The sequence below is a fragment of the Falco rusticolus genome, chromosome 5 (genome assembly GCF_015220075.1).
Source record: "Falco rusticolus isolate bFalRus1 chromosome 5, bFalRus1.pri, whole genome shotgun sequence".
NCBI classification, from domain to species: domain Eukaryota; kingdom Metazoa; phylum Chordata; class Aves; order Falconiformes; family Falconidae; genus Falco; species Falco rusticolus.
Window position 1 is genome coordinate 20,524,935 of NC_051191.1, and position 26,566 is coordinate 20,551,500.

General features: G+C 40.7%; 1 protein-coding gene across 3 annotated transcripts in view; it reads right to left on the bottom strand.

Annotated features, from left to right (window-relative positions):
- The window catches only part of PPP6R2 (protein phosphatase 6 regulatory subunit 2), a 120,911-nt gene that overhangs the window by 60,148 nt on the left and 34,197 nt on the right, over window positions 1-26,566 (bottom strand). For all 3 annotated transcript variants that reach the window (XR_005104398.1, XM_037388700.1, XM_037388701.1), the window contains 3 exons: window positions 12,762-13,007; window positions 5,171-5,357; window positions 4,275-4,412 (listed from right to left, as the gene is read on the bottom strand). Coding sequence is in view for 2 of the 3 variants with exons in the window: in XM_037388700.1 (XP_037244597.1) it covers window positions 4,275-4,412; window positions 5,171-5,357; window positions 12,762-12,988 (552 nt within the window). In the remaining variant the exon portion in view is untranslated. The remainder of the gene's footprint in view (window positions 1-4,274; window positions 4,413-5,170; window positions 5,358-12,761; window positions 13,008-26,566) is intronic.

The window sequence follows — 26,566 nt, forward strand, 5'->3', positions numbered from 1 at the left end:
GTCTTCAGAGTAACAGGGATCACATTCTCCCAATTACCAAGGAAACTGTGTCAGGCATGTGGAATGGTGTAACCCACTCTGCAACCCCAAGGTGGGGTTTTGTGGTGAGATCCCAGTGACTCACTGTGCTACAGCTGAGCCACAGCAGGTTCTCTCCTCCAGTCCAGAATAAGGAAGCCAGCCTAATTCTCCTCCATTAAGATTATACAACAGAAGCTGTACCTTTTTTCACTAAGACAAGCATGAAAAGATGAAGTGCAGAAGAGATATTCACATTAATACCTACTACATGCCAGCAAAATCAGACATGAAGTCTTCTCACAGCGGTCGTGGCTCTCAGCATTTTTTTAGGTAAGATTTTATACTAATAAAATGCAGGCAGAGGACAGATTTCTTTGATGCCACTTATCTGTCCTGATATTAAAAATGCTTCAAGAAGCAACCCACATGTGAACTTTCTCGTTGCACAAGTAAATTATTTAAAGACAATGTTATTCCTTTCACAAATTCACAGAGACATTTCAGGATCAAATGACATCGATCTAAGAGAATACACTGTCATCCATCTGCACAATGTCATATTTGTCCAAGGATATCAAAATGCAGCTGCCTGAAAGACAAGCCTGCTGGAAGGGCCTCCTTAGAGGTTTCTGATTAAGATTCTTCTAGTATTTTCAGTTGTGAGAGTCCAGAAACAGAGAGGAGACAGGGCTGTAAAGATGCAATGCAGAAAACAGATTATTTCACTTCCATCACACCAACCTATGGGCTACTGAATCTAGAGGCTCCCTTGTACAGTGGTGCTTCTGTCTAACTTGGGACAGAAGTATGAACAGCCTGTGCTAGCAAGGTTTTTTCCTGATGGCACAGCTCTCCAAAACAACAAAATCTGAGCTACACGAACAAAGCATTCCTCTGTCATGCGTGAAGAGAAGGAAATGGATAAAGCATTATCCTATTTTTGTGTTAACTGTATGCCCTCAATTACAGATCAAGGAAGAGAAAGAGGAAAACCACCATGAACTGTTGTTCTGCAAACAGTTTAAAGAACGTACAAAATGGCACTGCCACCTTCTTTCTGCTCATACTCATCCACTTATCTTGTGCTCCTTTCTCCTCCCTTATCATTGCACAAGTCTATGCAAAAAAAAAAAAAAAAAAAAAATTAAACCACCAAACCAAATCAAGGAACTGAGCTGGCCAAAAACAATCCTGGCAAAATACACAAATAAAAGGAGAGATGTTTTCAGTTGGATCAATTCCCTAGTCCATGTCACCTTAGAACCACATGAACACTTCAGCTGGCAATGATTCAAGAGGAGCTGGATGGGCAAAACAAGCAGTAAGGTGAAAGCAGGAATGCCTCCTTCTATGGCAATGCCAACTTACAGCACTCATGGAATCGCTGCCCCAGCTTCACTCAGCACTGGGAGTCAAATGCACTAGGACAGTGAGAACGTCCACCGTGGCTAACATCATCTGAGCAAGGGGTATACAAGGAAGCTTAATCACACACTTTAGAAGGTGTAGTAGAAAAAAAAAGCAGAGAACAGAGCCACCAGCACCATCCAGCTATCACATCCATGCCATCAAAGGCCAGGAATTAGACTCTTGCACAGTTATCAGGTAGTGTCTGATTTAATGAGTCAAAGCAACAATGTGGACTTCAGAACTCTAAGGAGAGGTGCTGTGGGACTTGCTATGCAGAACAGAATTTTAACTTAACACTTAAGGTATCATCTTCATAATCTGACACTGTAAAACACTACCTTCCCAAACATCAAGAACCTTATAATGAACCAAATGAAGTTCACAGAAGGATTCTGCCAGCATAGTAATGTCAAGTGGAAAAGAGTTCTTTTCACACCCCTAAGTGATGTACCCTTGACAGCAGCACTTTCCAGTGAAAAATAGTTCTTCTCAAACTTTACTTAGACAGTAAAGTTATCAGCTTCTGCTAAGTCACACAAACACAATGCAGAAGGCATTTTGTTGTTCAGATGACATCCACATTGTACTCGGAAAGTAGCTGAAACATAACCTGGAGACCCCAATGTAGTATTAGGCCTCCTGAAAGAGGTGGGCTGTTCAGCCTGGAGAAGAGAAGGCTCTGGGCAGACCTTACAGCAGCTTTCCAGTACCTAAAGGGGACTTATAAGAAAGATGGGGACAGACTTTTTAGTGGGGCCTGTAGCGACAGGGGTGATGGTTTGAGGCTGAAAGAGGATAGATCTTACATAGCACCAAGCTGTGTCACGCAGTCAACACACTGGAGGGAAGGGATGCTGTCCAGAGGGACCTTGACAGGCTTGAGAGGTGGGCCCGTGCAACCCTCATGACGTTCAACAAGGCCAAGTGCAAGGTCTTGCACCCGGACTGGGGCAATCCCAAGCACAAACACAGGCTGGGTGGAGAATGGATTGAAAGCAGCCCTGAGGAGAAAGACATGGGGGTGCTGCTTGACAAGAAGCTTAACATGACCCAGCGATGTGTCTCTGCAGCCCACGAAGTCAACTGTAGTCTGGGGTAAACCAAAAGAAGCATGACTAGCAGTTCGAGGGATGCAATTCACCCCTTTTACTCTGGTGAGACCCCACCTACAATACTACGTCCAGGTCCAGGGCCTCCAACGTAAGGACATGGACCTGCTGGAGTGAGCCTACAGGAGGCCACAGAGACTGACCAGGGGACTGGAGCATCTCTCCTGGGCAGACAGGCTGAGAGAAGTGCGGCTGTTCAGCCTGGAGGAGAGAAGGCTCTGGGGAGACCTTAGAGCGGCCTTCCAGTACCTAAAGGGGCTGACAGGAAAGCTGCAGAGGGACTTTTTACAGGGGCCTGTAGTGATAGGACAAGGGGGAATGGCTTTAAGCTGAAAGAGGGCAGGTTTAGATTAGATCTAAGGAAGAAATTCTTTACTGTGAGGGTGGTGAGGCACTGGCACAAGCTGCCCAGAGAAGCTGTGGCTGCCCCATCCCTGGAAGTGTTCCAGGCCAGGCTGGACTGGGCTGTGAGCAACCTGGTCTAGTGGAAGGTGTCCCTGCCCCTGGCAGGGGGGCTGGAAATAGATGATCTTTAAGGTTGCTTCGAAGCCAAACAATTCTATGACCCTGACAGGTCTTGCCAGTGCTGAACAAAGGGGAGCAATCCCTGCCCTCACCCCTCAGGGCATGAGGCCATCATGAGCTGGAATGTGGTTGGACCTATTCTGCAAAGCTGCTTTCTCTTGCAGTGAATCCCCCATCACCATCATCCTATGTCAGTCCATCTCTTGAAGGCTTTTTTTACTTCCCACCTCCTTTCTTGGTATTACTATCTGATGTCTAACCAATTGAATTGCTGACTTTCCTGTCAAAAACTGAAATCTTCCTTTCACAGATGAATGCCCATACAAGTCTGTAAGGACTGATCTGTGCCTTTATTTTTTTCCTTCTCTGTAACATCATGTGTACTGCATGATGTACCGTAAGGCTGAGAGGAGGAATTGAGCAAGGGTAATCATCTATCATGAGTTACTGTGAAGAACATTTACCTGCTAAGCTACGGTGTGGTCAATTCTCTGGACAGAGAAGACTTAGGCAGCAAAGCTTGCCAAACATCTAAGTGCTGGTGTGGGCTTCAGTGACTCAAGTACAGTTTTCCATATGGCACAGTGCTCTTCCAGTTTACTGAGAGAGAGTTAAAAGTAGGATTTATTTTCCTCCAGTCCTGCACATCTGCCCATTAAAGAGGGGATGAGACAGCCTCACCCAGACTGGGCTGCGAAGGGAGAAAAACTTGTACTACCTGTAAAGCAACTAAGCATCTCAGTAAGATATTTTATAAGGCCTCATATTAAAGAGGAATGGGAAGGAGGAGGCACAAGATATCATCTACAACAATCACATACACCCTTGAACATGGCAAGGAATTAAAACAAATTACTGTCCCAAAAGATCAGTCTAAAATCCTGAACACTGGGAAAGATTACAAATTTCCTTTGTCAAAGCTCTACAGCAAAAACAGCTAGAGTAAATAATGGTTGCTACATGGAAAAATGAGTAGAAAATCCCTTACTGCCAGGGACTGAAGCAAGTTTCTTCTGCTGTGCAAGCCACAAACAGGCTGAAGTACCCAAAGTAACCAACGTGCAGACTCTAGTACTAAGAAAAATATTTTTCAGAAGAGTGGATCTGCTCTCATAATAAATGACAAAGAATTCTATTCCTTTAAGACACAAACAAACAAACCCCCTTATTCCCAATCCTGTAAAGAAAAAAAATGCAGTAGATTCTCACATTCAGTACTTCCTGTCGTAGAGTTGCGGGCTCCACACAGCTGATTAGACGAAGCAGGAGGTCCATCATTGCTGATGTATCTATATGCTTTAGCACCAGGCTAATAAATTTGTCTTTTTTCCTTAAAAATGCAATCACCTAAAAATAAAAGTGTCATCATCAGTTGCTAGTACAACATACAGGCAAGGCACACTGAACTTCCTGTACTTCACCTTCTTGTCTCAAACAACCAATCTTGATGCAAAATGGCTACGAGGTTGAGAAATGCTCCAGAGAGCAAAAGAAGAGAATAACATTCTCATTTCAAGACAATACTAAATCAAATCTTTTAAACTATTTTTTTCTTTCCTCTATGACACAAAGAAACCCAAGCCCACAGAAATAGGAGTGTCAAGAAGCTGGTGAAGCTGGAGAATTTTCCATTCCACTAAGGCTCTCTTGAAAGCCTTCATTTAAAAAATCAATTTTGAATTGGAATGCATGTATTCCTAAAACACTGCTCAGCTCATGTTTCCCGCACCCCATTTACAGGCATGAGACTGAGGCATTGTTTACGCAACGAGATGATTCTGTGCCATGATCAAAGGGTGCATCAAACATGCCTTAGAACAGAAAAAAAAAGCTTTAGCTATGGCACAGGAATATCCCAGTTACTGTAGATCTGAAACCAAAACTATGCAAAGGTGTCTATACAAGCCAACAACTCCCTCACCTGAGAAATCCAAAGAACTTTTCAGAGACTACATTTTTACTCTAACCATAAAGAGTATAGCAAATTATTTTTCAACTCTAAAAATACAATGAGATCACAAGGATAGCAATGATACTGCCACACAACACAAACAATGTTAGCAAATTAATTGGTGCTTATGTATCAGGACAAATCTAACCACTACCTGTTCTGTTTTTCTTGCAATGAGATTCCCAATAGTCTTACTGAAGAAACTGGCAAGCAAAGGGTTCAAAGGAGGCTCATGATCCAAGAAGTCATAGAGGATATTCAGCAGAGTTTCATCCCCTCCTAGCTTGTCATTGATCTGTGGCACATCTGAGGTCAGCAGTTCGCAGGCTGTGTTTGGATATCTGGAAGGACAGAACCAGAGCAACTAAAGGTGAAATGAAAACTCTCAAGAAAATCTTCCCTTATTAAAGTTATAAACAGTAGGAGGATCACCACTGCTGGAGGGGCGGGGAATGAACACACGAGGAACAGGGGTCATCTACATTAATGACGCATTTTAAGGAAACACTGTTTCCTGAACACATCGCATGGTTTTTTTGGACACTGAATTATGCATCTCAACTGCCTTCCAATTGTAGCTAGTTCTGATTTTTAAAAGTGATGTTTAATCAGTTTCAATACACTTAAAATCTCTTTAAATCTTTTAACAATACTGCATTTGCACAACTAACATCAAGCCAAAAATTTGAGGTTGATTTGAAGAATGCATATTTTAGCAGGTTTCTGTAATGTTTCTGAGAAATTATTCTTTCCACTACTGGAGTCGAATTAAAAATTAATTTGTTTGTTTTTAAATCAAGGCCTAGAATTTAGAGACAGAACATTAGATCTAACACAAAACTCCTAACAAATGAGCATACACTATATACAAGTGAGCAATTCATAACCAACCTTTTGAGTTTCAATTTTTCAGTAACATCTCTTATCCTCTATAAAATTAACTTGTTCTTCAGAAAACATTACTGTGCCTGCTTTAGAGAATTTTGCTCACTTAAATCAAAATATGAAGTTATGTTTGACAGCTAATGAATTTTTTTTCCCTGACATTGTTTCTTACTCTTCCAGGTCACAGGTATGATCAGAAAAGATACCAATGTGTTTATAATTAATATTACATTGATAATTAGACAAAGTCTTGAATATCAAAGTGCACACATACAAAGCAATAATCTAAAGTCAATACAAAAAAAAAAAAACCCACCATGCTTTTTGAGGAGTTTTGCTAGAAGACCAAAGTTTCTTAGTGTTGAATTTCAACATTAAAAGCCAGCTGTAGGGTACAGCTACATGCCACTGTCTTGCAAACATTTCACTGATTCAGTCTCTCCATTACTCATGCAATGAAGGGATTAAGCAGGGGATGGGAGGCTGTCTTGCACATACGCCACATCAAAATTCATCCAGCTATTTTTATTTAAAAACAAAACCAAAAACCAACCAAACAAAAAAAACCCAACTCATTTCAGCATTTCATTGTTAGATTAGGGTCTTAATTTCATCTTCTACCTACTGTCCATCTATAAAAAGGGCTTCAGAGAATTCCTTCAAAAAAGACCTACTCACCATCACAGAGAGGTTACTGTAATTAGAAACAGCAGTTCATTAGTGCTGCGAAATTCAACCCAGCACTAACTTTAACGCTATTTTCACAGTTTCAATGATATATATGATTCTGGAGTCAAAAGGCAGCTGGAATTTATTTTTAAACCATGACTTACTCTTACCCCACTAATTGTTTAAAGAGTCTGACAGGGTGTGCTCAAGTGGTTCAGCGGTACTAAGCACAAAGCAGCAATTCTGAACACCAAACTTCCCACTGAGTGCTGGTTCTTATCCGTGTTTCCTAAAGCAGTTTTCATTTATTATCAAGTGATACAGATTAAAAATAAAACTGGTCCTTTAAAGTTTGAGCACTTTCTCTCTGTAAGCAGAGCCAGTTTTCTTTTTCCTTCCACAAAAGCAAAAAGAAACTTTATTATGTATTTTAGTAGCAGCCAACTAAATTAGTAACATTAAAAAAACTACAGAATACTCTTGCTGCAAATGCACTTTCATTCTTTAATCAGTACATTCACTTTCTAAATAAAAACTGTGCCATTCCACAAGACACACACACAACAAATTTCCCACTTTTAAAAATTATGCAAGATCTACCACTTTTCGTAACTTCAGACACAAGCCAACTCCTAGATCAATATAAAACACTCCTGCAATAATACCACTGTTCCTACAACACAAAGGGAATACCTTCACTTTTGCAGAACAGTGAAGCTGAAACAATCTTTCAATGCATAGATATTTTTTTTCCCTAGCCTCAATCTCAAAGGAAAAAAAACCCACACAGAAAAGAGCTGTGGAAATGACTGGGTGCCTCTCACACCTTTACCACCTTTGCAGTAAGACCTGGGAGTGTGTAACAGAGCCCAGATTGAGCATTTATCTGGGTTTTTTTGTTCTTAGTCAAAATTACTTAAAATTTCTGCTCTGACCCTCATTAACAGAAAGTCAGGAACAAATCTTAACAGCACCTTCCAAACTCAAAACGGGACCCTGTGCTCTGAGCTTTGATCTCCCACCTTCCCAGACACAGCATGTTTCATATACCTGGCAACGTTTCCTAAGCAGGTGACCACCTATCAGGGAAGAAATTGTAGAATCATTGTAGGTCTTTAGAAATATCAGCTCAGTTCTTGGAGTGACAAAACAAACACATGGATCGCTGGAAATCACAGAAAAGGAACAGACAGGAAAACCACTGTGTCATTGTGTGACTTGACGATCTGCTCATATTTCAAGTACAGCACATTTGAGCACGCCACTGTATAAAAGCATTGCTAGGACCGTTGTCAGGGACCAGGTACCAGAAAAGGAAGACCTTTTCATCTGATCCCACATGGCCATTCTTGACATTTGCACCTATTCTGTGAGGAGACCTGCAGCTTGCTCTTCAGCTGACTGACCGCTTGCCTGTTCTTCCCATGGGTTTGCATTAGCTGTACCCAGGAGCTGTGCATATGTGACTTCCATCCCAGTGCTGTACACATGGCTTAACTGGCGGGGTGCTGTGCTGGCCCTCTGCTCTTTTCAATTCACAGTTCAACTGGAGCTCCCTTTCAGTTATCGTGCTTTCAAGTGCATCACTCTGTGCCCACCTTTACCCTAATAACTGTTATGGGTTCGGTTTTCTTAAGTTCACTGAGTAAGAATTTTTATTTTGGAAGAAATTCCATACCTCAACCTTCTCAATTTAAAGCCTTACTTTACTCATCACAGTTCCATTTGGTTCTTAACAAGGAAAATACTTCTTGCTCTGGTAGCACATAAAGGGTGAAGACAAGTGCTACAGGACAACAATAACTTCTCCAGTACATACACTGAATTGCTTCATGTAGAGCTTTGTGCCCTGGGTCATGAATACACACTTGCGTTCACCGTTTATCGAATATATTCAGCATACTACCCAGGAGGACTCCAAAGCCTTCTCCGAGATGTGAAAGCTAATTTGAAGCCCATCAAAGTGCACACGTAATTTGGGCCATTAATCATGGCACAATCAGCACTGACTGCATTTGCTTTATTACTGCTTGGTCATATAATATCATGAAACTTTTATACCTTTTAACTAAGTTAATGCAAAATTAGTTAAAGGTAGTCTTATCAACTTTTGATGTTTAGAATTCTTCTCCCCTCTTATTTCATGCATGAATATATCAAACAGCACAAGGATCAGCAGTGCAAAACCAGAAAGCTGGAACTAGCCTTTTTCCCTCATCTGTGTTTTTCTTTAAGGAGTTACTAATTGATGACAGAACCCTTCTCTGTTATCCCATGACAGCTTGTTTTCAACAGTCTTTGATAAGGGACCTTATCTTTTTGGACTGTGCTTATGCCACATATCACCATAATCCATGTGTTTCACCGACTCCATCAAACTCAGCTCCTGAACAAAAGCAGTACTGTGTGATGGCTGAGTGCCTGCATTTAGAAAGGTGTCTATGAATCATAATGCTATACCATAAATTCTTCCATGTGCACAATGCAGAAGCCAGATTTATGGGCCCAGAGGCCCTTCTTAAGAACTGGTGCCCTATTTGCCATTTCTGGACAACTGTTTAAAGGTTGACCAGGTCAGAAACTCCCTATTCCTTCAAATCACTAAGGTGAATACCAGCCACTCCTAAAAAATATTCTACTGATTCTGTTTCACAGATGCTCCAATTTAAGACAGTTCCTCAAGACTATTCCCTTGTAAAGGAAGACACCACTTGGGAATCTCCCAAGAAGTCTCAGAAATGAGCATGCACACAGACAATGTAGTTTTATTTTCTGCTATGGTCCTATGTTCCTTTACACTTGGATCACCCATCTGCCCCACACATTCTCAGAAAGGCTTCCTTATTTTTAGGTTTAGAGTAGTAGTGGTTTTGCCTTTAGTGAACTGCTTCCCAAAAACCCCTTCATGCAGTCTCACGGATTAACTCACCACTATACCCTTTTCCATATCTGGATACAGCTTCCTTTTCGTGAGGATGCACTTTTACCTTCAGTGAGTTATTTGTTTTTAACCAACTCAGTTTTCTACATTAGGATTTTTTTTTTTTACATCTTTGAAATATAAGCTCTGCATTTACCATGAGCCACCAAGATGTTTCGAGGCCAGCTGCGAGCTTTTTACCCTTACACAGTATCATTTACTTCCTAACTAGCCTCCTCATATTTATGTAGCTCCACTCCTAAGAGTTAGAAAAACAAACCCCAAGCCCATGACAATGCTGTTTACGTCTTTTTTGTTCCTATGAGGACATTAAATCTGAGTACACTATGGTTACTATTACAAAGTGATTTTACAACAGTTACATTTCTTAGAGCCCACAAGGGTATATGAAGATTTATTTCTCCTTTTTCTGGCTCATTGCTCCATGCAAAAGGCATTCACAATTCCTAAAAATTCATGCACCGTGCCTCCCTGTGATATATATCCTGTCAACAGGGGGATAAATGAACCCTCTCATTGTTAAAGCACGTTCTGCTCTTGCAGCCTTTACGGTCTCCAAGTTTCACACTGTCAGATATAACCACCCTTTCTATTTAGGCACAGTATCCCAGCCCGTAAGGCTTCCACGCTGCAGCTAACTTACCTCACTCGACACCCAGCCCTCTATTCCCTAAAGCCCACTCTTACACCAGCAGAATCTACTCTGCCTTTCCTACAAGCTGTACTCTCATTACTGCATGTTCTCAACAGGTTTATGAGACACCCCAGTATGTCAACAAATTCATTAGAAATAGACATTACATTTCAAACAGTTTATACACTTCTTTGGTTGCCACAGGTCTTCATCTGGTTGCTTAGTTTCACACGCTAAGCTCAGATGGGGATTCACTGTTGAGTTTTCCTCTTTGCAGTTTCCCTTCTGAACTTTATGAACTTCCATCCTAGTGACATTTCAAAAATAAAGCATTTTGATGATTCCATTTCCACAGCACACATCATTCTGAGCTGCACCTCCTTCTGAACCTATAAAGTTTCTCCCCATTCCAGTTTAGAAACTTTCATAATCTTTTCTTAAGAGCCAAAAATTGGATTCCATTTAGATTTAGACAGAGTCCATTCTTCCTGCTTAGCCTTTATTTATTCCAAAAGTGTCCCCAGTTTCTAATAAGCTGAAACCCTCTTTCCCTCTCCAGTACCTCACCACACTTTGAAAATGCTTCTCTGCCCAGTCTATCTATGGTACTGGTAGTATTTCCAAAAAAACCAACTTCATAAGGATCAGCTCTGCTTATCCTGGCAAGCAGGTCACTATGCAGTTCTTGTTGCCATCAAAGACTCTCTTATCTGTCCATAGTGCAGAACCACACTTCCCACCACACTAAACTGGCTTTTCAAGCAAGCACCTTATGGGCTGCCCTTGGAAGAGGAAGAAGATACAATGCCATCATCTGATGAAGAGATTGGTGAACAAGACTGCTAACTTAAAGCCTTGCCAACACAAGATTTTCTTTTACCTTGCCAGCATAGGGGGACAGCAACACTGGAGGTTGGCCTCTCCCCACCACTGTCTACTTTTGTCCATGTGTTGTCCTCAATCAACCCCGGGCCTCAAGCTGCCTAATCATATGCTACCTTCAAAAGCTGATGAAAAGGCATATAATCCTGCCCAGAAATTCAAGGATGCCTGGGAGTAAACGCTCTCCTACTGAGCTTCCCTCTTCATTCTGGTTTGCATTAAGGGTTTTCTTCTTCAGATATCTGTGTTTGTCCCCACCTTCCCTTAATCTGTTTGGTTTGCAATAGGAAAAGGTTTTCACTTCCACCCTTCAGCACATAGGATCAGAGACATAAACCACCTTCTGATAGCAGCCACCAAAAAAAAAAAAATAATCTCAAAAGAACAGGACTTAAAAATACAGTGTGGTTAACTGAAGTAGTAGGGTATTCTGCAGTGACGTGGGCAATGTATGAACTAGTACTGGCATGGTTCTGGAATTCCTCACTCTCTCCTGAACAACGTACACCCAGATTCCAGCAAAGGACTGCAAGTTTAATGTTGTTCAGCATTTCCTCTGCTCTTTAACTCTTAGCACAAGGGAAAGCATCACCCATCTCTTCAATCAGACCTTCGGGGTTTGAGTTCATCTCTGATTAGCTGTGCAAACAATACGAACAAAGGGCTGCAGGAAGCACAGAGCCAGCCGGCCCATGAAAAGCCAGTTATTCTGCTGTAACACGTGAATCTGATACAGGAAATGCAAAAAGTCGAAAGGCTGTTGTGCACCACATCCCTGGTTTAAGAGTATCTGTACAAAATTTGCATCTGTAGGACAAGAGGATAAAGCTAACACTTCTGGTTCCTTCTAGTAATTCACCTTTCGCAGCAGAAGCCTTACAAATGCAGCCATATAATATTCTATATAACATAATTCATGGCATTCACTCACCATGAAAGTGTCACCTAACAGAGCTGATCCACTATCTCACCTAGTAATAAACCTAAACAATAAATCAACTTCTTCTGTGGATTTCAAGCAACAGCAGCAATAACCAGCACCAAACCATTCCCACAGTGACAAACTTGTCTGTTTCTATTTATTTATTTATACAAAGAGAAGCCTCTTGTTTTTACATAAACTTAAGAAAAACAAACTTCCCAAATCCAAAATGTAAATATTTTCAAGTATACATTTAATGAAAAATGTATAAACACAACCTGCTGTGAGAACCAAACACATGTGACGAGTTCACCACCATAAGAAATAGGCTCTTTACAGAGTTAGGCCCTCTCCCTAACTATATGATCACTGAAATCCACAGGTTTTGCATATGCAGCACATTGAAAATATTACATCTTTTATTCACTGTACAGCTCACTTTCTTTTGTGGGCTTGACTACTGAAAACCACTCTCAAGTTCAGAAATTTCTAACTTGGAGCAGAATGCTCTTTGCTTGCCATTTTGATAAAAACATACTAAAGGTACTTTTGAGATACCAATTATTTTACTTGCGAAGTTTTGAACAAACAGCAAGAGATTTGGTTTTTTGATAAACTCAATGTTAAACCATTAAAACAAAGAAACTTCTGAAAATTCACTACAATTAACAAAATGCTGTGAAATATTTTATAGTACTCAAAAGCTCTTCTCCCAGAACTGAAAAGGTTATACCCATCTTGCACCAGTGTTTTTCCAACATCAAGGTCTCTCATTCAGTTTTATTCATATAGGACAGAAAACTAATACCTACTTGAAGCGGACCTTCTCATCCATATCCACAGGGGGCTCATGCGTGATGAGGTTGACCAGCTCCTCCATGCAGTGCTGCTGGCAAAGGAAGTCCAGCAGCTTGCGGTTCTGAGCCTTACACTCCTGTAAGATGTCATCTTCATCCATCAGCTCGTGAAGTGTCACATCTTCTTTATCCAGCAGCTTGTCCACATGTGATGTTGTGTTCAAATCAAACTTCCAGAACATGTTGATGGGACACAACTAGCTATAATGCAAAAGAATACGAGTTAATATTCCATCTTCGCTATTTATTCCTGCTTTATAATTCTGAGCAGAATACCTTAACATAGCTGCTGGACAGCTTGTAAAAATCAGTTAAATTCTATGAGCAAAATTAACAACTTTTTGCACCAGAAAACTAGTACTACTTTGCTTACAGCTGTACGATATCAACAATGGACACAATATATGCATGAATTAACTTTAACTGCAAGTAGCTTGAAATGAAAATCAAAGATGATGTGCATACACAGAAATGCTTTGCTGGATTAGAGTCAAGGCTGGTCACAGACAGGGAAACCACGCTACTGCACTGTAAAAATTTGCATTAAAGGGTTTGGGATTTTTTTGCATTACTTGTATTTCAGAGTCATGCTCATCAGCCATAATTGCAACAATCGATTTGTTTAAGTGGAAGAAATGCCTCCAATGTATATATAACAGCTAGAGATAAATATAGACCATAATCGGAAAGTATTAAAAAAACACTACTGAGCACTATGCGCAATAACATCAGCAAACCTAGAGTTGAACTGCTAACAAATATAAACCTTATGAAATCCTAGAATACTATTAATCTTATAGACGTCATAGAAGTATAAAACTGCAAGTGGTCTTTTGAGGGGGAGCAGGGGTGTGTGTGTGTGATCTGCAACTGTAAGCCCTGCAACTCCAGAGCAGGGTGTCAGCAGGACCATTAACCTCCATGCTGTCAGGAACATACAGAGCATCTGTATCAGGACTGCATTTGTAGGAAGCTCCAAAATTCTGAACTATCACCTTACTGGGGGAAAAAAAGTATGGTTTAGAGACTAGTAATTTATACTATCTAAAGGGTGTACGGCTGGGCAGCTAAAATCTGGTCTGTAAAATAATGCCTAAATTCTATTCTTGACCATCCTAAAACAGACAGTACTTCATCTCCCCGCAGCCACCTTTCAACCAGCGTAGGTCTGCACATTTTACTGCATCTTGGGATTGGGACTTACAGGTGTTTACCAATAACAGAAATGCCAAAACGCTACTATAAATCCAGAAATAGAAGGAACAGCCTTCTTTTCCTACACGTTCTGGATCTCAAGTCCTTGTAAATACTTGCCAAACGGAAACCCTCCTTGCCATCCCCTTCCCTCACAGGAAGTTTCATGTGGACATTTTACATAATCCCAAGTAAATACAAAAGATTTTCAAACAGTTATTTGCAGAAGTGCTAAAAGAAAGACACTGCATTTAACAAAAAATGACAAAGACCAACCTGAGCTGGAGCCTAGTCCCACAGACACACAGTGAGTTACTTTCCACAAGCAGAGATCAAACCCTGCCCCAGCTGCATTTTTTGTCCCCTCCAAGTCTCCCTGAGAGTGCCTCAGGGACCCTCTGCCTGAGCAGCGTTCCCCCAACCCTGCTCACAGTGGTTCAGATCATCCTATGTCCCCTCTCTGTATCTGCTGCAGTTTGCAGGAGTCTTCAGCGTGTCCCCAGAATAATACACTGCATTTCAGATGAGGTTTTACTACTGCCATATAGGTTAGGAAGAATATTCTCCTTCAGTTTTTGCTAAATATAAAGCATTGCACTTGGTATTACTCATTTTCATCCCTACTCCTACCCCTAATGCTTTCTTACCTCTTTGTTAGCTTGACTTTTCTGTATGTGAGCTCTAGTAATTATTTTCCAGTTAGCTTCCCTAATACACTTCAGCTTTTAGAATAGCTATCAATTATATCAAGACAAGAGAGTGTTCAGACTACCCCTAAGAAACTCTTCCAGTGGTCTTCCTCTTGCTTAGTAGATTTTCTCTTGCAATTTTGTCCTTTAACATCTATCTCACCTCAGGATCAGCTAATTCACCACAATTCCTCAACAAGCCACAACCTTTCACAATCCTGTTCCAGCTTTTGTGCTAAGTATCTTAATGATCTCCACAGAGAAACAAGATTTACTGAATTTCTTTTATCTAGAGTATCTGTTGCCAAAGAAAGAGCTCAGATTAGTTTGGCACAATTTAAATTACTGCTCTTGGTTTTATTTCTCAACGTTGCATCTTTTACTGTTCCCTACAGGGAGCAAATAAGGAGTAATCTTCATTCTTCCCCTGTAACACTTGCAGTATCTTCAGAGAGTACAAGATAGCTTCACTTCCTCATCAGGAGATGTTTGTACTTCAAAAAGCAGCTAGAGTCATTTAACTATCTGAGAATCTGTGTACTGCCTTTCATTTCTGGCTCCCATACAGTGTTTCAAACTAAGTTCTTCCCCAGACACTGTCTCATCCTCACTGAAACCCCACGGCTCTGCTACACATACAGAGGTCTAAAAAAAGGAAAAGAGGAAGGAGCCCTGTGCAGGAAGAGATGGTCGACTCCCAGGTCTGTATGTTACACAGAAGATCAAGTGCAATGAGGGACCACAAAGAAATGGCACCATGTTGCAGGCTTTAGGGATCAAAGACTGTTTCAAGAAATAAACAATCATCAATGTGAAAGATAATGAGAGTAACTGTTATTGCCCATTGACAAAGGCAATAAGCACAGCTCAAGCAAGATAAACATTCTCTGCAATAATATCATTAAGCTAAAACACATTTGACAAAATGAAGTACACTGGATGAGAGATGTCAGTGTGCTACATTCCCAGATTATCTGTATATAAGCATGTGATTTTATACAACAGGATCACAGTGCTTTTTTTAACCTAACCCACATTGCTATTTCCGCAGCAGCAGGAACACTTGCTCCAACCATTCATTTTGCTTTTTCCAGCAACCAAAAACGTTACCACGCCTGATCTTTTGCCGGTTCCACTGCTTACATAACTATATCCAAGACAGAATTTTGAAATTATCCTTTTAAAAAAACAAACAGAAAACAACAGTTTTTCCTCCAGGAAGGTTTACTGAAGAAGCGAGACACAGCTTTCTAGTTACCACAGCAGGGCAATTTAAAAGGCTGAAGACCCAAATTTTTTAATTACAACATTGCAGCGCAGCTTTCATACTGAACCACCAACTGAAGAGCTTATAGGAACTACCAAATGAAACATATTAAAAGGAACACTGATTTTTCATTTTTACCAATCAAATTATTGACATGCATTTTCTGTCCTACCTCAGTTCAAGGATTCTTCACTTGCGCATGTAACTGTCTAAGGATCTCTAAAAGAAGGATTACCTTATGAAATTCAGGCTATTTTTTCTTGGAATAGCTCCGTTACACAAGATATTTGGTAACAAATTAGAGCTCCACTCAGTGCTTCAAAATTTGTCACAGATAACTTCAATTTCAGAGAGCTTTTTTCCATGTCAACATAATTCTTTCTTTTAATGTCTCTATCACAGAGATTTAGCAGAAATCAAGAAAACCATTGCATGTTTGCCTCTTGTGACACAGAGCTGCTGATGGGATGAAGCCCTGTTTGAATGTGGTGGTGTTGCAATACTAGATAATGAAGGGAACATTTAAACTATGAACTATCAGGCCATCCAAAGTACAGTCTCCTTACACCTTTGTCTTCCTGCAGTCTTCCTGTACACCCCACATACTTGCTGGCTTTGGACTTCCAGCACGTTGAGACAGAGCTCACATACACATTATGGAGAAGTACATGGTCCCAATCCCAGCAGAAACAGAACTGAGATCCTGATCAAACATCACGTCCAGAAGACCCCTTTATACTTATCAAGTTCCTTTTAAACATAAGGCATCAGCCACTTCTAGCCAAACCTTGAGCATCATGTTTCTTGTAAAGCTACCTATGAATATCAAGGCTATAGGGTTTATTTGTGACAGTCCAAGCTCAGTTTCTGAGGGCAAAAGTGCAGGTAAGCTGTCCAAAACAAAAGCTTACCCAGATCTCCACCATGCCTATCCACTGCCATTTCCTAACAATCTTCCAAACTGCCATTCACTTAAGTTTAGGTTGATTCCAATCTTTTGAGAACTAGTTTCTCCCCTCAAAAAATAGCGGGAGAGGTGGCAGAGAGAAAAGCATTTTCTAATTTGAGCTGTTTAAATCAACAATATATTAAAATAAATTTAAAAGGTTAACTTTTAAATTACATTACAGCCACAAGCAAGAGCTTCTGCATCTGTCCATTCAGCTACTGAAAATGCACTCAAGAAACTGAATTTCCGAGTTGGGAACAGACATCTGAATGTTCAACCTACATGACACTGCTGTGACAGTAATGCTGTTTGGCTGTATAGTGTGTTCATTACAAACTGTTCTTCAGATATTTTTAACTAACTATGCTTAGTTACAAATTCACTGAGTGAAAAGCTGGCATAAAAGGTCTTAAATTAAGAATGTTTGGGTGCACAGTTAACCCAAATACATATATATTCCATACATATATGTGGAATACACACGTAAATCTCACTCTTCAAATTTAAACCCACTATAAATCTGTCAATTCTATAGTTTTTCCAAACTTTTAATACATCTATAGGAAAACCTATAGTCTAATCTATAGGAGACACTGATAAACTGGTCCTTAGGAAAGCAAGACAGCTCTTCTCTCAGCACAGAGCAGGCAGATCCTCTTTCCAACCTTCTTAAAACAAAGGTTGAGAAGAATTGCTGAGGAGTTTCAGCCTCTCCCAGTCCTCGCTGGCAGAGCTGGGCTTCTGGAAGACACTGATGCAATTCCCAGCATGCTGGGACTGGGTACAGCTGGGAAGGGGATGCCACCCTGCAGTAGGGCCTCTCCCATCATGCTGCCCAAAGCACATGCAACAACATGAGACTCTTCTTCACCCTCACTCCAGTCAAAAAAATCTCTTTTAGCTACAGTGCTCTTACAGGCTACTCAGTAAATTGCAGCAAGTAAGATCTGGAAATGATTGTTCAGGGCATATTGAAACCAACAGTTAGGACAAAGCAAGTGTCCAGGCAACCAAGTGAGGTTTTGTAATCCACCTAACATCTCCACAAGCTTGAAAGTAGAAAAGTACCATACACAAAAACCCCACAGAGACACTTACCCCACCTAACGAACCAACAGAATGAGTCACAACCTACAGGAGCCAGATGAACGGTCCTGGAAGGCCAGAAGTCAGACACAAGAGAAACAGTATGCATGTATGGGGTCTGAACTACAGTGCCTGTGGCAGCTGAGAAGTACAACAAAGCCTGAATAAGCAGCTCCTAGCACTAACAAATTCATAGTCACAGAATGGTTTGGGTTGGAAAGGACTTTTAAAGATCATCTGGTCTAAACTCCAGGGGCACCTTCCACTAGACCAGGTTGCTCCAAGCCCCATACAGCCTAGCTTTGAATGCTTCCAGGGATGGGGCAGCCACAGCTTCTCTGGGCAGCCTGTGCCAGTGCCTCACCACCCTCACAGTAAAGAATTTCCTACGTACAACATAGACCTGCCCTCTTTCAGTTTAAAACCACTGCCCCTCGTCTTGTCACTACAGGCCCTGGTAAAAAGCCTCTCTCATAAGAGGCATAAGAGGCTCATAAAAGCCCCCTTTATATATCGAAAGGCCACAATGAGGTCTTCCTGGAGCCTTCTCTTCAGGCTGAAGAACCCCAACTTCTCCTAGAAGCCTGTCTTCCTAGGAGAGATGCTCCAGTCCTCTGATCACCTTTGTGGCCTCCTCTGGACTTGCTCTAACAGGCCCATGTCTGTCTTGTAATGGGGACCACAGAGCTGGATGTAGTACTGCAGGTGGGGTCTCATCACCAGAGGGGGAGTATCACCTCCCTCAGCCTGCTGGCCACACTACTTTTGATGCAGCCCAGGGTATAGTTGGTTTTCTGGGCTGCCAGAGTACACTGCTGACTCCCGTCCAATTTTTCATCCGCCAGTACTCCCCAGTCCCCCTCTACACTTCTGCTCTCAATCCATTCATCCCCCACTCTGTAATGATACTGGGGTTGCCCCAACCCAGGTGCAGGACCTTGCACCTGGCCTTGCTGAACTTCATGATGTTCACATGGGACCACTCCTGAAGCCTGTAAAGGTCCCTCTCAATGACATCCCTTTCCTTTAGCAAATCAACTCCATTAACTCTGCTTAATGTCATCTGCAAACGTGCTGAGGGTGTACTCAATCCCACTGTCAGTGATGAAGATATTAAATATTATCAGTCCCAGTATGGACCCCTGAGGGACACCGCTTGTTACAGGTTTCCACTTGGACACTGAGCCACTGACTGTAACTCTCTGGACATGACCATCCAGTCAACTTCTTACCCATCTAACAGTCCATCCACAACCTGCATCTCTTCAATTAGCTGGCCAGAATGTTGTCAGGGACCATAACAAAGGCCTTACAGAAGTCTAGGTAGACGACATCTGTAGCTCTTCCCTTGTCCACTGATGCAGTCACTTCATTATAGAAGGCTACTAGATTAGTTAGACACAATTTGACCTTGGTGAAGTTATGTTGGCTGTCTCAAATCACCTCCCTGTCTTCCATATGTTTCAATGTCTTCCAGGAGGATCCATTTGGTCATCTTATCAGGCACGGAGGTGAGGCTGACTGGTTGGCAGTTCCTTTTTACCCCTTTTAAAAATGAGTGTGATGTCTCCCTTTTTCTAGTCACTGGGGACTTCACCTGACTGACACCACTTTTCAAGTATGATTGAAAGTGGCTTGGCAACTACATCAGCCAATTCCCTGAAGACCCAGGGATGAACTGCACCAGGTCCCACAAACTTGTGTATGTTCAGCTTCCTCGGGTCACCTTGAACCTGATCTTCACTTGTGATGGGAGGGACTGCCTTGAGGTTCAGGGGCTTGAGAGATGCAGGAGGAGTGATTACCATTGCAAACTGAGGCAGAAAAAAAACTTGAGTACCTCAGCCTTCTCCATGTCTCCCCTGAATAACAGGAAATGAGCTGAGAAAGACCAAAACCAGCTAGAGACTTGCTGAGTATTATGCACCCAATAAACGGTAAATACAATTTCTTCTTGCAATACATGACTTACAAAGATTCAGTGCTGTTTCCTGTTTATGCTGTCTTCAAGACACCTAATTAAACTTGAGGAACTTCTAAATACTAAAATATTAAACACTAGCAATCACTAATAAAGTCAAGGAATACAAGGTAACTGTACAGAAGAAGAAATGGGAGGAAGACACAGGAATATGAAAGAGTATCCTATTTTCTCTAGCAATTTATGGCATTGTACGCCCCAATAAAAAAACAAACCCAGGAAATCGAGTCAGGGGCATCTTAGGCATCTGATGGCAAAAAATAAAAAATTTGCAGATTTCCAGGACAAGAGAGCACAGAGAAATGGATGCTAACTGCCAGCTTTAACCATTTCCCAATATTAAGCTTTAAACAGAGTTCTGATCTCTAGTTTTAGGCTCTGGTGGGGGTGCTTAATGCAACTTCTGAATAACCTAACAAAGCAGTGCTCTCTCAGGCCTTTTCACACAGCATGAATGGGAGGGCTCGCAGAAGCAGAAAGGCACGTTTTACTCCCTAGTGCAAAAGCTTTGCAAATAGTAGCATTGAACAGACCCGTGTAGGTAATAAAAGGTTAGGAAGTGAAGCATACTCTGTCCACCACAAGCAGCTTGGTCCTTATCAAAGCTGATGGTGCGCAGCTATAACTGAATGAGGACAGAAACAGAAGAGGCCCTCTCCAGGACCCGTGCCTCTTCCCCAGTAACTAAGGCACTACATGCTGGTCAGAGGAGGAGAAGAAACATCCTATCTATGCTGAATAATCTTGCAGTCTGCATGGTTTCCTCTTGCAGAATTGCTGAATCTTCTTACAGAGCTCAGCTTGGTCTTTTTGTTCTTTAAGTGTAAACTGCTTTCTGCATTCAGTTCTTCATTCTTGTTGAGGAGGTGCCAGTCCTCAGAATAGTAGGCCGTCAATGGCCTCTTGGTATCCCCAAAAACCTACCAATAAGAGTATCATGACCATGTTCAACATCCAACAAGCTACTACATCCAAGCCACCTACATGTGTACAGCAGCAAAGGGGAGGGAGCCCTACAGAGGAGGTAAGCACAACTAGCCATCCCTCCAGCAGCTTTGAGCTTTCTTCCCATGCTTCTGCAGTATCTTAGAGTGCGTTGTGGTGCTCAGATCTGAAAGACCAGTTTAGCCAAGTGCACTTACTTTAAAATGTACATCTGTAGAAAAGCTGATAAATGTCTCTCTTCTCCAAAGAAAACACACTTTTTTTGCTTTTTTGGCCTTATACCTTACTGATGTGGTGTCATCTCATGGATAGTTTCAGGTCTTCAGATACAAAACAACTAAGAAGCATTAAGTCTGCTAAGAGGACTCAAAATGTATTCACTTTTAATTAGGTCCCCACTCAAGGCAAGGCTTGCTGTACAGCTCTAGCAGATTCTAACGAGATCTGTTATTGACATTTCTGATCAAAAAATCGATATAGTATATTCATACAGTTGCGTCATTTCTCCTGCTGCCTTTCCCTGATAATCACTAACCTCCCATACACCTTCCTGGCACAAGTAATAGTTGACAAAACAGAAACACAGTAACTGCTTCGTCAACAGATACTGAATCTCTGTCACCATCCTGTCCTCCTACTTCTATCCCTCTCTAACTGTAACTGCTAAACTATTTGACCTTCATCCCTAAGTGAAGACGACACTGGGCTTCAGATCTCAAGCAATGATTGACTGATACTTTCCATAAAACCCAGAGAAGTCAGGAGACAACAGACTGAACACTACGAGACATCACAAAGCAGTATGGAGAAACATTTCTCTAAGGTTTCTAAGTCTGCTATATCAACATATACCAAATCATTTACGGTCAATTAGCAGATACTACTGCCCTTCATAAACCTTCTTACATGTATTTACAGTTATTTATGTCAAGAAAAACATTAGAGTATACTAAAATGAAACTCCAATGTGCTGAGAGTTTCAGGGACACAACAGTAAGTAACAAGGCCAAATACAGGAGTGTTAGAAGCAGCTACCTAACACAGAGTGCTAAAGGGATGATAGGAATTGGACTTTCTAAGTATTTTTATTAGGAACAAAATCCTTCTAACTGCTGTATTTCAACAAACTGCTTTTCCTTAGATCTCGATGATGAAAGAGCCTATTCTGACATTAATTGAAGTACAGAAGTTTGTATTTTGAAAGAGCTTTCCATTCTGAAGCTATGCAAGAGGGAAAAGTTTCTCAAATGAAGAATGCCCATTTTTTCCCCCACAAGTTGTCATTATATAAAAGTTTGGGGCAGACTTTTAATGTAACCTTTAACACTGCTTCAAGAATGCATCTTCAGTGTTGAAAGCATCTTTACGTACTGTCAAGAATTCCCCAACTATCATTTTGCAAAGTGTTTGTTTACACTACTTTGAAACAACCACTTCTTTGCATCAGTTCAGAAAGTGGGGCTTTGGTTTCCAGGCACACTGATGCATTTTTCGTTTTCCTACCTCAATATAGGGCTGAGAAGGAAAGGGGAGCTTTTATTAACTCAGTAGGCAAGCAGCTAAACAGAGGCCAAGCCTCAGCTTCCAACATCAGCTTCTGGCCAATGACTACCTCTCCTTTCTGGAAATGAAGAGGCTTTTACAATTTTCTTGAAATACATTATCTTCTTTGGTCAGGATTTCTTCATACCTTGGATCCTCTCAGAAACAGCAAAGCAGCACCTCAAAGAACACCTAAAATAGCACTGAGGTGCCTTATCAATGCAGGAAGCAATCCACTATGCCAATCTTCAATGAGAACAGCCCCCTCCCAGAAGTACAGGACCTGAACGCTGGAAAGCAAGGCAAGAATGATCTTTTTCAGGGGAAACTGCCTCAACCTTCTGTCATCATCTCTACACAGATAATTTTACATCACACCTGAAATCTCATGCTTGGTAATTATCAGCAAATACATCCTATGAATATGCCTATGAATATGCCTATGAATACGTATCATTCTTCCTCCCACCCATGCTGAGTTATAAAACACAACTGCCTCACATTCACTTTCTCCATACCATCTCTCACAGACATGGCATGGCAAACAAACTGTTCAAGCAACACCGGACAATTCTGAAAAACTATTAAAAGCAGAACAAAGTATAAAGACAATATTCATCACACAGCTAGAGTGTAGTAAACAGTCTTACCTGACTACAGTGATTACATTAAAATCACTGCTTTAGGTTAAAATTGTTTAACATATACAATCCTTATGTATTTCTTAAGGAGCAGGATAAGTTAAAAACTTCAAGCTGCATATAGCAGATTAATTAAGAGAAAGTTGCTCTGTAAGGTAAGTTTCAAGAAATGTGAAAGAAAAAGCTATATTATAGCTTTTTCTATACATAAGAAGTTACAAGTTAAGCTTCAGTCTTGTTTTAATCTGATCTCCACACTAAAATAGTACCTTTATAAAACTTACCTAAAGCAAAAGAATGCAAACCAAAAGGAGCATTCGGTAAAAGTGACAACTTTTTCTTGAAGATGATGGGCAAGTTCTTTGGATGAACTCAAGGAAGGGAATGGAGACCTAAGTGCTTTTTGGATCATAACTAAATATTTATCATTCAAAATGGATTTGTATTTTTTCATTATACTAACCATATTCAACTATTTAGCTGTCATTCTCTCACCTAACCTCATACCACAAAAAGATTGTTCCTGCCATCTACCATGATTCCCTTATTCTCCCTACATTTAATTTCCAATTTTGTAAAACTGGGGAAGTCCTGAGTTGCACAAGCATGTTATAAAGATTAACAGCCGTGAACAGCTTAAAATAAGCTTTCCATTACTGGGTATTTCTTCATCAAGCTGTTATCCTCTACCACCGGCCTGCCTTTATTTGTAGCCATGGCAGAATTTGTCTGAGATACCAAGAGGCTGCTCACAGCCACGTTGATATTGAAAACAATCCCTGTTACACAGCTTCTCAAGTTTCACTTTCCTTCCTTAACAAGTAAAAAAAAGAGCTAAATCGGAGTATGAGAACATGAGGATAAACATGTTAGGGTCAAGGTTCACATTCTTGCTGCTCAAGATAACTCCTGCTACTTTTCTTTTACAGTTGTTTCTAGCTCCTATATTGGGGGGGGGGGATTAAATGTACTCATTATAACTGCTATAATGACATTTGTCCAGTCTGCAAGTTTTCTTCAACAGTGGAAAACACAGCAAGAAACACCACAACCTGCTTACATCTAGCAAACACAGCAGCTAGAGACTAGAGATCTCCCCATTGCAGCAGGAGCCTGGACTGCTCCACAGGCTTGCCAGCCCAACTGGGTTTTATATGGATTGCTCACTCTGTGGGGATGAGACATCTTCACAGCAATACAGATCAGGGTAATGCTGAAGGAGCTGATAGAAGGCCATCAAGCAATTCTGCCTCCCAACTAGCCAGACATGCTGTTCATACCAGTCTATAAGGGACTTGAAGCCCTAATTCCCCCAAGTGCTTTCATCAGCTCTGAAGCAATTAGTGGTACTGACCTTTAACACCTTCCAATTGTCTCCAAATTACATCAAAGAGTCACTGTTGTTCACACTTAACTTTTAATTCGGGTTTTTTATAGATGTAAAATAGAAGATCCAAGTTGCTTATTTTCAAGCAGTTAATTCAATCACATCAGCACAGTTGACAGGTAGCTTTACCTGGGCAACAAGTTCACCAAACAGCTTCCTCAAGATCACATTTTGATTTACACTCAAAATAATCTAGGTATATTTTAAATCTTTATGCATAAATAGCACTTTCACTGCCCTCTGCACCTTTAACACTGTAATACCACAGAATGCTAGAAAACTTTTATTGCAAGACAGCTACTGAGCAAAAGAGGAGGGACTGATAACTTGGTCTTGGCAGGAACAAACTACAGACAGCAAAACAAGCAGTAGGGAGAAAGAGCTTTACAACTCATCACGTGCCTTGCTGTCCTATGACAATCACCTTTAGTGTCAAAATAAAATTCACAATTTAGTCCTCCAATTTGCTAGCTTTCTTCTGTTCTTGCTTGGAGTTGCAAAAATAAGGCTTTTAGAAAGCTGGGTGTGCTTGATCACATTGAAGGAACAAGCCATTTCACTGAAGGCTGCCACCAGCAGCAAGCTCTGGCAAATTGCATCATTAAAAAGAAAACAAAAGGACAAATTTCATATTACTATTCACCGTAAGAAACACATCAGGTTCATAACATTTTTATATAGAAGATTGGATTTTTTTCATTTATGACAGTGAACAACTTTTAAGAAAGGCAGGTGCTTTCCAGACACAGGGAAGAGCGACCACCCTTGTTCTGGGTAGTGTTAAAGAAAAAAAAAACAAAAACCAAAAAACCCCAACCTAGGCTACTAAGCAGATGGAGAACAAGAAGGTGTTTCTTGTCTTGGATTTTTAAACAGGAAGTAAATTAGTTGTTGCAACTTTTTTTAAACTAATCTTAAAACCTAGTCTCTAACAGTGCTCACCTGTGTGAGCTGGGGAAGGACAGATTTTGTCACAGCAACATTTGCTCTCTTCAGTTTATCCAGATCAATCCCTTCCTCCACCTCCTCCTCTTTTGTGTGCAAGAAATGTAATATACACAACTCTGAGGAGGCAAAGCTCGCTAGTCTTGTAATTCTGTACAAGAACAGGTAAATGAAATATTTCCTACATTTTTCTGAAAAAGTTAAATATTACAATCTTTCCATTTTATTATTAAAATGAATTAACTGTATATATTAGGTACTTGTACTACTGCACTAAAGCACTGGTACATTCAGGTTTTAATCCAGATGAGGCCCAAACACACAGGTATGAAAAATACCTTTTCCCCTGTTGCCTGCTACATCTCAGGTCTTAGTACTTTAATTTAGGTCATCTATGTCAACAGTAAACAAGAAAGATCTTCTGCTTTTTCAGGTGGACATCTCAAAGCCCTTCAGAGTTCAGAAATAATATGAGGAACTTTGGAGTATGTTATGAAAGGAAAAACCATAATGATTTAAGGAAACAAGTTTTCTGTAATGATATGCTGCCATTTCTTAAGATTAACTGCTTTACAGAGAACATTTCTAAATTTGATACATGTAGAATTAAACTGTCACTCAAACACCTGCTATTTGCCAACAAGACACTGCAGGAATTTTTTAATATTTAGAAGGTATGCAGAGGCTTCAATCAAGAAGCAGAACACCACACAAGGCAACCCCTGACTGCACACTGCATCTGGGATAGATGATTAACAACATAAATTTAAAAAATTATTTCGCCTTACTATGCATGTTTCTAATTGCTATTTTTTGTCTTACTCCTTATACAAGCAGAACCCCAGAATTCTCTTTTCTCCTCTGCAAGGCTTGTAATGACTGTTTCACCCCTTTGGTCTCACTTCATCTCATCCTTCCACTTATCAGTGATTTTCAATTTGTGGCCTGGATTTAACAATTCTGTTGGGGGCAGGTAAAGGGTGTCTTTTTATAGCCTTCATCCAAGTGCCATTAAGTTTGGTACAATAGCCTCCCCTTTTTCTAGGAAAGGTCCAAAGGCGTCTGCAAAAATAATAGGTGATTGAAATTCACTGACTGAAAGTCTAGTAGTAGTTCTACACATCACAAAACTTA